The sequence below is a fragment of the Pocillopora verrucosa genome, chromosome 5, assembly GCF_036669915.1.
Source record: "Pocillopora verrucosa isolate sample1 chromosome 5, ASM3666991v2, whole genome shotgun sequence".
NCBI lineage: Eukaryota > Metazoa > Cnidaria > Anthozoa > Scleractinia > Pocilloporidae > Pocillopora > Pocillopora verrucosa.
Genome location: NC_089316.1, coordinates 11,845,036 through 11,856,422, shown reverse-complemented (window position 1 = coordinate 11,856,422; position 11,387 = coordinate 11,845,036). Strand labels below are relative to the sequence as shown.

The window sequence follows — 11,387 nt, the reverse complement described above, 5'->3', positions numbered from 1 at the left end:
GCTATGATAGGCATTGCCAAGATTTCCATAAGCCCGTCCTTCTCCAGCTTTGTCTCCCACTTCTTTTGCAATTTGTAGATCACGCTCGTGGTAACTGATAGCCTTATGAAAATCGCCTAAGCTATCATAGGCATTGCCAAGATTTCCATAAGCCCCTCCTTCTCCAGCTTTGTCTCCCACTTCTTTTGCAATTTGTAGACGACGCTCGTGGTAACTGATAGCCTTATGAAAATCACCTAAGCTATGATAGGCATTGCCAAGATTTCCATAAGCTCCTCCTTCTCCAGCTTTGTCTCCCACTTCTTTTGCAATTTGTAGATCACGCTCGTGGTAACTGATAGCCTTATGAAAATCGCCTAACCTATGATGGGCATTGCCAAGATTTCCATAAGGCCCTCCTTCTCCAGCTTTGTCTCCCACTTCTTTTGCAATTTGTAGATCACGCTCGTGGTAACTGATAGCCTTATGAAAATCGCCTAAGCTATGATAGGCATTGCCAAGATTTCCATAAGCCCGTCCTTCTCCAGCTTTTTCTCCCACTTCTTTTGCAATTTGTAGATGACGCTCGTGGTAACTGATAGCCTTATGAAAATCGCCTAAGCTATGATAAGCATTTCCAAGATTTCCATAAGCCCGTCCTTCTCCAGATTTGCCTCCCACTTCTTTTGCAATTTGTAGATGACGCTCGTGGTAACTGATAGCCTCATGAAAATCGCCTAAGCTTTGATAGGCATTCCCAAGATTTCCATAAGCCCCTCCTTCTCCAGCTTTGTCTCCCACTTCTTTTGCAATTTGTAGATGACGCTCGTGGTAACTGATAGCCTTATGAAAATCGCCTAAGCTATCATAGACATTGCCAAGACTTCCATAAGCCCGTCCTTCTCCAGCTTTGTCTCCCACTTCTTTTGCAATTTGTAGATCACGCTCGTGGTAACTGATAGCCTTATGAAAATCGCCTAAGCTATGATAGGCATTGCCAAGATTTCCATAAGCCCGTCCTTCCCCAGCTTTGTCTCCCACTTCTTTTGCAATTTGTAGACGACGCTCGTGGTAACTGATAGCCTTATGAAAATCGCCTAAGCTATGATAGGCATTTCCAAGATTTCCATAAGCCCGTCCTTCTCCAGATTTGCCTCCCACTTCTTTTGCAATTTGTAGATGACGCTTGTGGTAACTGATAGCCTTATGAAAATCGCCTAAGCTATCATAGGCATTGCCAAGATTTCCATAAGCCCGTCCTTCTCCAGCTTTGTCTCCCACTTCTTTTGCAATTTGTAGACGACGCTCGTGGTAACTGATAGCCTTGTGAAAATCGCCTAAGCTATGATAGGCATTGCCAAGATTTCCATAAGCTCCTCCTTCTCCAGCTTTGTCTCCCACTTCTTTTGCAATTTGTAGATCACGCTCGTGGTAACTGATAGCCTTATGAAAATCGCCTAACCTATGATGGGCATTGCCAAGATTTCCATAAGCTCGTCCTTCTCCAGCTTTGTCTCCCACTTCTTTTGCAATTTGTAGATCACGCTCGTGGTAACTGATAGCCTTATGAAAATCGCCTAAGCTATGATAGGCATTGCCAAGATTTCCATAAGCCCGTCCTTCTCCAGCTTTTTCTCCCACTTCTTTTGCAATTTGTAGATGACGCTCGTGGTAACTGATAGCCTTATGAAAATCGCCTAAGCTATGATAGACATTGCCAAGATTTCCATAAGCCCGTCCTTCTCCAGATTTGCCTCCCACTTCTTTTGCAATTCGTAGATGACGCTCGTGGTAACTGATAGCCTCATGAAAATCGCCTAAGCTTTGATAGGCATTGCCAAGATTTCCATAAGCCCCTCCTTCTCCAGCTTTGTCTCTCACTCCTTTTGCAATTTGTAGATGACGCTCGTGGTAACTGATAGCCTTATGAAAATCGCCTAAGCTATCATAGGCATTGCCAAGATTTCCATAAGCCCGTCCTTCTCCAGCTTTGTCTCCCACTTCTTTTGCAATTTTTAGATGACGCTCGTGGTAACTGATAGCCTTATGAAAATCGCCTAACACCTGATAGGCATTGCCAAGACTTCCATAAGCCCCTCCTTCTCCAGCTTTGTCTCCCACTTCTTTTGCAATTTGTAGACGACGCTCGTGGTAACTGATAGCCTTATGAAAATCGCCTAAGTCATGATAGGCAAAAAAAAAGAAAAAGAAAAGAAAACCAGCTTTTGGGTGATGCCTTCTCATCGGCCGTTAAGCCTTCTACACAGGAGATTGATATTGAAGTGAAACAATTTATTAAAAAGTCACCCGTCGCAGTTTGAGGATAAGTGTTAGCAAATGTTTTTGTTAGAAGCACCATAACCTAAACATAGCCACTGCTGGTAGAGAAGAGAAGGGAGAAGGCAACATGGTTCTTCTAAATGTTTTAGCATGCCTTTGGCAAAAGTGCTTCACATCACTGATGATTGGAAACAATTAAAAAGTCCCATTTATTGAGCATGACATGTAGAAACTATAGTGGGAAGCCATTGCCTAGGTTCTGCTATATGGTTACCAATGGGCCAATTACTGCCTAGTAAATTTGTTACATCTTTTTGTGGCCTTGTATCTTTATGGGGATGAAGTTATCACTTCAGAGACGTTGATATGAAGACTTAGCCAATTTGTAACTACAGAAGATAGAGAGGCATTGGACAAGTGCCTTGGCGATGATTTTAAACCTAATGATGAAGATGTCTTGGAATTTTTATATTATTCAAGTGTTTTAACCCTTTGCATCCTAACATCAGCATACTTTTTTTCCGTACTGTTCTCTATGCATATCCTATGGTGCTGACAAAGAGAATTTGTTTAACAACCAAGAGCCTCTTTAGTTCGTGATCATTTCCTTATTCTCATGATCTTAATGTTTGTTTTAGAGGGGATACTGATAGGAGAAAATGGTCACTAATCACTCTTAGAGATCAATGGTGGAGTCCAATTCTCAAGGTATTATGCTCTAAGGAAAACTTTCAGTCCCTCGAGACTAAAGCAAGCCGCCAAATTAATTAACAAGTTATTCAGAGCTGAAGAACCAACTGACGCAGAACTGACATCCTTTGAACAACTGAAACGGTTTATAGAGTCACTGAATTGCAAATCTTTACCCATGTTTCTCTGGATCTGCACTGGTAGTGATGTGATCACTGTACGTACACAACATAGATGTGCACTTTGCTATCCTTGAAGGGTAGCGTCGATGTCCTTTTGCCAGAACATGTAGACCATTGCTAAAACTTCCATCTACATATGAATCATACCCAGCACTGCTTGAGGAGTTCACTAATGTAATGAAAGAGGAGCAAGCCTGTTTTGTAGTATTGTTGAGTATGGAAGATGTGAACAATTTGAAATGAACACTCAGAATGCTTTGAAATGAATACTTTGAAATTTGCTTCTTAGTTTTTACAATTTTTTATGTTTTGCATAACATTTTCACATTACTGGTATAAGGCTTTTTTTAACACAGAATACAAGTTACTGTTGATGGCATTTTCTAAACTTTCCGAAAAAAAAAAGAATTAGGTCACAAATTTATATCTATTCAAATGTCATTACAGTTGTCACTGGCAGTTAAGTTTGGTTACAAGTTAGGAAGCCTTTCGAGAGAGATGTAAAATATGCAAGTTTCATGACTACAAACTCTAACTTAAAATTTTATCAGCTGATCTCTAATATCACTAAGACTTTAAGTAGTAAGTGTAAGTGGTCATAACATAACAAGATATTAAATTGTCAGCCCCTTGAAATGCGAAAACTCGGGGTAAAAGGTGACATGTCGCTTTTGCTACCATTACGTGTCTTCTAGGAGATCAATGCCTGAATTTTAAATTGCACGAAATACTACATTGATTTCAGTGGACTACTTACACCACCAAATAAATGCATCTACAAAAGTGAAAATGGTTCCATGATAAATCAGTGAAAATAACAGCATCCATCAAGATTACATCAAAATTCAGGAGTCATACTTGAAGTTATCATTAAGGGTCAATTATACTGGTGACAGCCGTTAAAAAATGTCATTAATTTCATTTTATACCTCCAGACAAATCGTGAAGCATGAAAATTTTCATCCTCTCTTAGTGTTCAGTGCAATTTTGAAACTATTGAAAAAAAAATTATTACCATTTCATTATACAAGCTTCGAACGCAACAGCATAACTTCAGTCTTATTCACTGGTTGATCTTCACAATGTTTTATGTTGTAATTAACACAGCGTCTGCATTAAACTTTCCTATGTGAGGGAGGGATGACAATGATCATGTACAAGTACTTCCATTATCATCAAAGGAATATCAAAATAATTTTTATTAGACGCTGATAAATGTTTAATTCAATATTGAAACTTTCAATGATCGTCACAGTGTTCAGAAAATGCTTAATTCCATTGTTTCCATCGTCAGAGAGAGGGTCAATCCTATTGTGTAATTACTATAAGCTGACTGTGTGACCCTGGCACAATAAACATTGTTTTCTGTTTCAATATCAGTCATAATCACAGTCAACCATTATAATCAATTCCAAATGTCTGCCAATTTGTGCATTAGCCCCACATTTTAGACTGCCTGTAAAATGAAAGTGTAGCGCTTGTTATCTGACCGCTTGCTATCTTTAAAAGAACCCATTTTAGCAAGTTATCCATTTCTAGGTTTGCAACATTAGACAAGCCGTTCTTGTGTAGTAAACCTAGAAAACATGGTACGCGGTCAGATAACAGGCGATGCACTGAGAATTTGACTGTATTTTTTTATTCCCAACAGCGGTCGTAAATATTCCCATATAAACTCTTATAATTTCGCCATGACTGCTATTTCGCAAGATGATCATCTCACAGCTGGAACTTGGGCTGCCTGTGGTTGGAGATTCCAAGGCATGTTCCTATACTTATCCAGTTTAAACTAGTCTCACGCAGTTGCTCGATCATTTCCTTTGTAATAATGTACGCCGGTCTCCCTACTGAACTTGCAGAGAATGCCAATGGAATTTTTTCCTTTGGACAAAGGCATGATACATTTAAAATATCTGACGTCTTTCTTACTAAGACGACTAAAGACAATTCTAACAGCTCAAACAGGTTTGAAGAGGAATTTTGAGACAGTGATAAGCATTGTTGTGTATTCCTAAAGCTTCCTGGCACAGATTTCTAATCCTACATGAACAATGCGTGATAAACGAAAGTCCCTTTCAATGGTGCTCTTTAGAGAATCAACAAACTTTGTAAAGTATTCTGCACTAAGTTCCGCCATTTTGAGAGAAATATTCCGCTTACTAGCTGTTGCTCACCGGCTCAGAAAAAGTAATCGATAATCTCGCATAGTGATTTCTTTTTCTCACGCAACAATTTCTCATTCTCAACAGTTAATATTTAATTCTCAGTATATTGCTACATCAGTCTTTTTCTCGATTAAGGTTTTATCATTTTCGATGGGTAATTTAAAATATCGCATAACAGTTCTTCATTCTCATACAGCGATTTCCACTTCTGATGTAGTGGTGATGTAGGCTAATTTCAAATTGTTTTTACGACATAGTCTGGTAATTAATTATTAGCACCAAGCTGAGGCTAAGGGGCGCTTATTTTGAAAGCAAGATCGGAGTGACTGTAAGTCGAATATGAAGTTTTGTGCCATTTCTGTGTGCAAAAATAACTAAAAGGCCGGACCTCAACTTTTCCGAGTTTCCAGGCGAAGAGAGTCTAAGAAAGAAAGGAAGCGCCTTCTGTCGTCGCGCTGATAAGGAGTTCACGTCAATAAGTACGAAAACAGGCCGTATACACTTTAATACAACTGAAAGACTGTACTTAAGTTAAAGACTGTACCTAAGTTATTTCCTAGAGATTTGTAGTTAAGTTTGTGGTAAGAAAGAAATCGATTAAAACACCACAGCATGACAAATAAATTCAACTGTCTCCTTTATCTAATCAAAGAATCATGGCCAACCCGTGCATGATGAAACACAGTTGTGAACTTGTAGATACAGGTCTTACTGCAAAGCAAGGTTGCTCTTATTTCAAAAGCCAAGGTTCCGGAATATCACGAAGAGATCCACAATTATTGTAACCATCCAACTCCGCAGAATAATTAACCTATATACAGCCGACAAAAACAGCAAAAAACAGTAACCTGCGTTGATCGAATTTACGTTTGCAGAATTCGTTAAATTTAGCTGCTGGAATCCAAATCTTTCCTCGCCTGCCCAATCCAAACTCCACCATTCTCCAATCCTCAATATATCTTTGCATTATAAGGCAATGATCTTTGTTCACACGGTTTTCTCCAGCTTGTATCTGATAAGTTTTCTGCTTCGGAACGAAAATACCTCAGAACGTACTTAATATGACCGGTAGTTTTTTTGACTGAGTGAAATTATAGATATGCGGAAATGATTTCCATAGGTTTTCTTTTGTAAGAAAATTATATTCGTCCGCTTCTGATCAATCCAGCCGCCAATGTTTACATAAGATGGAAATCGATAAGATTTTACGCATTCCTATTGACTAGCTTTGAAATTTGTCCATGCAATGAAAAAGGAACACAGCTGGGTTTTCACCATGGTATGCCATACGCATACCACGGAAAAAGGGAAAATTCCTAGCTGCGAGCGACCAGGGGCAGAGGGAATTTCCACTTTCAGAGGTCGAAAAAATCGATTTTGCTTTATTTCACTAGACTAAATTCAAACATTCAACATAATGTTTCCATAAAATAATCCTTTAAGATCTTGAAAAGCAACCGATTTATTTCGGGAAACGTATTTTTAAATGAAAGTTAATAAATTAGGAAGGTTTCATAATCTTGGACCTGGGCGCATCCCCTGGGCGAGTTTCACGGCAACCGCTCACGTTGAGGCTCGATTTTCATTTAAATGTAATTCCATATCTTGTTTACATCACGCACTTTAAAAAAGTCACTCGTAGAAGCTCTTTGCTTGTGGAAAAATCTTTGCTAACGGAAAAATCAAGAGCGGAAAAAACTCCTTGGTAAAAAAAAGTAAAAGAAAAAAAAGGCCCAAAGACGAAAGAAAGAGTACCATTCTGTAAAGAAAAGAAAAAATTTCCTTTGTAAATGAGACTTGTAATGTCGGAGCTCCACGCTGGCGTCCATATTTCGAACAAAGAAGTCGCCGTCCTACCAAACTTTGCCATACACAATGTTGAAAACGAGGTTTCCTTTTATTTATTGAAGCCTGGATACAAAGACATCAACAATCGCCTCGAATCGTAATTTTAAAAGTTGTCTGTCGATTTGTTGTCTTGCTCCTCAGCACATTTTCTGGCTTCTCCATTTTTACCGCGGGTTTTCTTTGCCTTTGGCAACTTTGCTCATTATTGTGTCGCCCTCCTCAACGCTCCACCGAGCGATCGAGAATCATTGACGCCAGGAGGTGCAGTTGTCCCATTGCTTGCGGTTTGAGGAGACGAGATAATCTCCTAGCGTGGGGAGATGTTGTTTGCTAACCTCTATGAGCTAAAATCTCGAATTTGATTTTAGGAGGAATATGATGACAAATTTGAGCGAATTTATTGGGTACATAGATTTGTCCGATTTTCGTCAAATTTCACCAAAACATTCAAGGAATAATGATAACGGATGTATAAACGGTTGTGAATATATGGAAGTCATATATTTGAACTGCGGTTAAAGACGTGAATATGAAAGCGATCTATCACTTCTTTTCACTACAACATAAGTAGTGTTCATTACTGCGAAGATCGCTTTCATATTCACGTCTTTAACCGCAGTTCAAATATATGACTTCCATATATTCACAACCGTTTATTCACCACTTCACGGGTTTATTTGGAACCAACACAGTGACCAACTTCCAGTCGACTTGTTAGCTCAGTTGGTAGAGCACTGCACCGGTATCGCAAAGGTCATGGGTTCAAATCCCGTACAGGCCTGAATTTCTTTCAGGCCTTCTTTACTTTTTAAGTAGTGTTCATTACTGCGAAGATCGCTTTCATATTCATGACAACGGATGTTTCGGGAAATCGTGATATTTGAAATATTTGTCCCATGGCGTCCATTTACGCGACACGCCTCACATATTTTTAACTACTCCAACTTTAGATGCCGATGATCATGTCTAAAAGTACACCCCGAGTGACCACGCGTGACCACGAGACACCACAAGTCACCACGAGTCACCACGAGTCACCACGAGTCACCACGAGTCACCACGAATGACCACGAGTGAAAAAGCAAAAAAAATCAATCATTAACTAAAATAAAAATAATTGATTAGCTAAGAAAAATATTAAGGTGAATTTTATGGGAAATGCTAAAGGAAAAGGAACTATAGGGCTGACCGACATTCCGCAAAGGAAACTACTTTGCGGTACTGACGACTATCGACTCAAGTGAATCAAGTTAATCCCCTGACACTTGATCTATGGGGAGTGCATCATATATCTGTTCGTCTCACATGTTACTGGTGAAGATGGCGTTCTTGAGAGGGAAGTAATTGTTAAAGGTAAGCCAAATTTGGTGTGGTTGGTTTAAGAATGAATTTATAATCATTGGGAATTTTCTGAGATACTGCTCTTATCAGCGGCCATCCCGTGGGGTTGACCCAAGAGAACCCCCGTGCATTTGCACCAAGACATTTGCAAATTCCACCTACCAGGGCCAATATTTTTCCACAAAAAGCTTCTACTGTCCCTCCCCCGGAGAACATAATTTGAAAGGAATTCCAAATTGTAACGTAATTTCCTGCATAATTTTTAATAAAAGTTTAACAATAATATATATAGTTAGCAAAATATGAATTATTCAAACAGATGGCAATATAAATATTCAACACCTAATCATCAAAAGATTAGCATGGAAGAGATCATAGATTTCGTGCGAAAAATGTTTTCGCTATGTTAGGGAAGGATGACAAACAAAAGGGGACAGATTTACAAGAGAAACGTAAGACACGTTTACCTTTTTCTCCGTCGCCACTTTGGAAGCCGTTCAACGGTAATACCCAGCCCCCTCCCCCCCCCCCCCCCGTCCGGATCTTTCATTTTCAAGATAGCGGCGATGTTACAAATCCCGCGGGTCTTTCCCCGTGTATCTTGCCTCGGAAGTGCAAAAGCGGTCCAATGCCCCCGTCCCGGGCCAAAAACTGGAGACAAAAGTCAGCAAATTCCGCGCTATTCCCCAGTATGTCCCCGGGGTCAACCCCCCCGGGATGGCCGCTGATAAGTGCATAAGATGCATCATTCCTCTAACTTGGGACATGCTACATGATTATCGGCTGTAAATTTGAGCGGTGATTTGAGAAATTATCTTGTTCATCGACGCAAAATGTTGAGTAAACTAGGTTGAATAATTTTGCGCGATACCCGCGAGCAAATGTGTGTAACGGTCATGCAAAATTAATTTAATTAATAGATCCTTAAAACATTTTCAAAAGTCATTTATTACGGCAAAACGATACGATTGCGTTACTTCAGTCGACAGCTTAAAGGTCAAACTATGAATGAAGCGTTGACGACTAGACTTATTACTAGACTTATTACAGATTACAAGGAAAAAATCACATTCGAACTTAACAGAAATTTAGATTTTGCTATGAGCTTTCATAAAAAACTTTCAATAAAATCACATTTATTTCACTTTTATTCGGGGTTTTTAATGAATGAGGGCTACAGTTCTTTTTCCTTTAATACTTCCCTTAAATTCACTGAGATATTTTTCTAATTATTATTTTATTTTAGTTAATGATTAATAAATTTTGCTAGTCACGCAATCAAACGCCGGCAACACTCGATCGAGAGAGATGTGGATTTATATGTGTCATAAAATGCTTTAAAAAAAATAAGGTATTTACGAGAGAAGGAAGCAAATAATCATAGAGATCTGCACAGTATTCTGAAGTTTTTATCTAGCAGACAGCATGAACAACACGCTTGAGTAATTCGTACGGAAAGTCTACGGGTCACGCAACAGTTAGTTTGGCGGAGTTCTGCATGGAAATGTTCGATGGCGGTAATAAGGATGTAATAATATGTGTGCAAACCCTCAGAGTAATTGGTTAAATACCATGGCAGTGAACGCTTCATACATTCTACCTATTTTGAAGCGATTTCCCTGGTAAAAACCAAGAAAAACCGAGGGGGGGGGGTTGTCTATCTCTCCCCGGAAAAACCAAAACAGAAACCATTTTGTCTTTATTAGTTTTGGGGTAGATCCTTTAAACTGGCCAAATTTCACTGAAATCGATGAGACGGTATGTAGCACGACTGCCTGGTGCTCTCGTGGACACACTTAAGCTTTGTTTTGAATGGGGTATAACCCTGTTCCTGGCTAGTGATACATTTCTTTAAGGAAAATGAGGTGAAAATATCCACCAAAAGATAGCAGACTAGCCCGCAGTTTTTTTTCTGGTTAGGCTCTAATTAACTGCTCTGAAAGCCACGTAATATTTTCAGCACGATTAAGTTTCATGTTCCTCCATCCTCATGTCGTTGTACTAATTTTACTTTCAAACAAAATTTAAGGTCATGATCAATATTTACAGTGAACTTTCAAATATGTGGTAGTTCTACTCTAAGCATGAAAGGTTGCATTGTAGAATTGTGCTAATGTTCATATTCAGTGTTTTCAAACCTGGAGAGCTGTCTTGTTCACGATCTTGATCTGTCTGGCCTTGAGGAACCTCCATAGCTAAAAAAGAACACAAAAGAAAATATTATTTGTCTTTCCCGAGCGCTTCAGCGAAAACTTATCAGTTGAAGTTGAAGTTAAACAAGCCACAATACAAAAGAAAAAATTGGAGGTTTCTTTACACACCTTAATCTCTAATGAGCTTCTTTCCGTGGTAATTTATGTCTTGCATGACAATCTTAAGTTCAAATTAAAGAATTTAGCTGCGACTCAATTTGAATAGACGTTTAGTATAAAAAGGGAAAATAATTCGTAGCTGAAAGCGACCGGAAGCAGAGGGAATTTCTCTTCGTTAAGTGAAAGTGAAAATGAAACTCATGACTTGGATTTCACACAATCAATATTCAAGAGACAGAAAGAGGGATGCCCTCTCGATTGCGGTGATTTGAAAGTTTTACTCAGCATCCTTAGATTTCATTTACCCATTGCTAGAAGAGTAAACATAATATGAAATATTTTTAACCCCGAGTTACTGAATGCGTAAACTCTTCATTAAGAGTCAATGTGACTGTATAAACGTTAAAATCAAATTACGAACGTCTGCACAATGTGAAACACACTTAGCTGCGTTAGACATGGTTAACAGCCGGTAAGAGACAGATTAAAGCGGTAGATTTATGAAGACAAGCAACCTTCGGAAATACTACAACCTCTTGATCAACATTTCACAGCTTGCTTCCTCGAGTTCACGACACTCTTAGTTTGCT

General features: G+C 39.1%; 1 protein-coding gene across 1 annotated transcript in view; it reads right to left on the bottom strand.

Moving 5' to 3' along the window:
• Positions 1-11,387, bottom strand: part of LOC131769437 (tetratricopeptide repeat protein 28-like) — a 65,332-nt gene that overhangs the window by 53,379 nt on the left and 566 nt on the right. The window contains exons 2-5 of the mRNA XM_066166371.1: positions 10,807-10,858; positions 10,624-10,680; positions 1,253-2,156; positions 597-934 (exon numbers count right to left, since the gene is read on the bottom strand). Of these exons, the coding sequence (XP_066022468.1) occupies positions 597-934; positions 1,253-2,156; positions 10,624-10,678 (1,297 nt within the window). The 5' untranslated portion in view covers positions 10,679-10,680; positions 10,807-10,858. The remainder of the gene's footprint in view (positions 1-596; positions 935-1,252; positions 2,157-10,623; positions 10,681-10,806; positions 10,859-11,387) is intronic.